This window comes from Aphanomyces astaci (genome assembly GCF_000520075.1).
Source record: "Aphanomyces astaci strain APO3 unplaced genomic scaffold supercont1.505, whole genome shotgun sequence".
Taxonomy (NCBI): Eukaryota; Oomycota; class Saprolegniomycetes; order Saprolegniales; family Verrucalvaceae; genus Aphanomyces; species Aphanomyces astaci.
In genome coordinates this window covers 3,544-4,635 of record NW_009798768.1, presented here as the reverse complement: position 1 = coordinate 4,635, position 1,092 = coordinate 3,544, and the positions used below count along the sequence as shown (strand labels likewise).

The following is a 1,092-nucleotide window of genomic DNA, read 5'->3' as shown; positions in this document are numbered from 1 at the left end:
CATGCCACCGCAACATCGCCTTCGTGTGCGGCTCGGATGGCCAAAGCTACGGCAACCTCTGCGAATTTCTAATTGCTGCATGCGCCAACTCCAACCTGTTCCTTCGTGCTAAAGGGCACTGTGACGACATACCGGTACGCCCAACACGCCCGGCACGCCCAGTACGCCCAGTACGCCCAGTACGCCCAGTACACCTGGCACGCCCGGTACGCCCGGCACGCCCAGTACGCCTTACGAAGAATGAATGCATTCTTGGCACAGATCGAGGTTCAAAGCCTGGAACGGAGTTGTGTTGTCGTTTTAGGCAAAGCAAATTGTCCTGATAAACGTTATCCTGATGAAATCTCTTGGAGGATAAGTGCCACATCTGCTCAACTTTGCCCCTACATTGATGTAGCAACGACGATGCAACCATCAAGTTAGCCACTCAACTTTGCCCCTACATCGATGTTGCAACGACGATGCAACCATCAAGTTAGCCACTCACGTCCTGCCTCGAACGAAGGCCAGTTGTGTTGTACTGGGATGCAAGTAGGTTTCGCAATCGTTGAAAGCAGTTGAGCAGATGCGGCACTTATCCTCCAAGAGATTTCATCAGGATAACGTTTATCAGGACAATATGCTTTGCCTAAAACGACAACGTAACTCCGTTCCAGGCTTTGACCCTCGAGCTGTATCTGTACTCCACAAACCAATGATGAGCCAGAGTTCTTGTATTACGATTACTATCTGGTCCTCGAATCTCGATCCATTACAACTCTGATGCAAGGTCAGCATTATGTCCCGACGCACTGCCCATAGTGTTGAAGGGTCAGGTTGGGTTTTTTACATTGAGCAAATTCAAAGACGCAGGGGTTGCCGTAGGTTTTCCCATCCGAGCCGCACACGGGGTTATGCTCGCGGGTACATGTACCATCATGACGATCGCATTCATCCTTCGTCGGGCGTACCCGTATGCCATCACAGTGCCATTGGGCACGACGGACCAGGTTGGGGTTGTCGCATTGAGCAAATTTAAACTCGCAGGGGTTTCTGTAGCTGACGCCATCCGAGCCGCACACGATGTCATGCTTGGGGAAACATTCACGAGGA

At 51.6% G+C, this 1,092-nt stretch overlaps 1 protein-coding gene across 1 annotated transcript; it reads right to left on the bottom strand.

The window, feature by feature from the left end:
• Positions 1-68: 68 nt before the first annotated feature.
• H257_19344 (hypothetical protein) lies at positions 69-1,069 on the bottom strand (the record flags this gene model as incomplete). Its single annotated transcript, XM_009848491.1, has 2 exons — positions 69-230; positions 830-1,069. 2 exons carry the CDS (start codon positions 1,067-1,069, stop codon positions 69-71), a joined length of 402 nt encoding a protein of 133 aa, XP_009846793.1.
• Between the last annotated feature and the right edge of the window lie 23 nt (positions 1,070-1,092).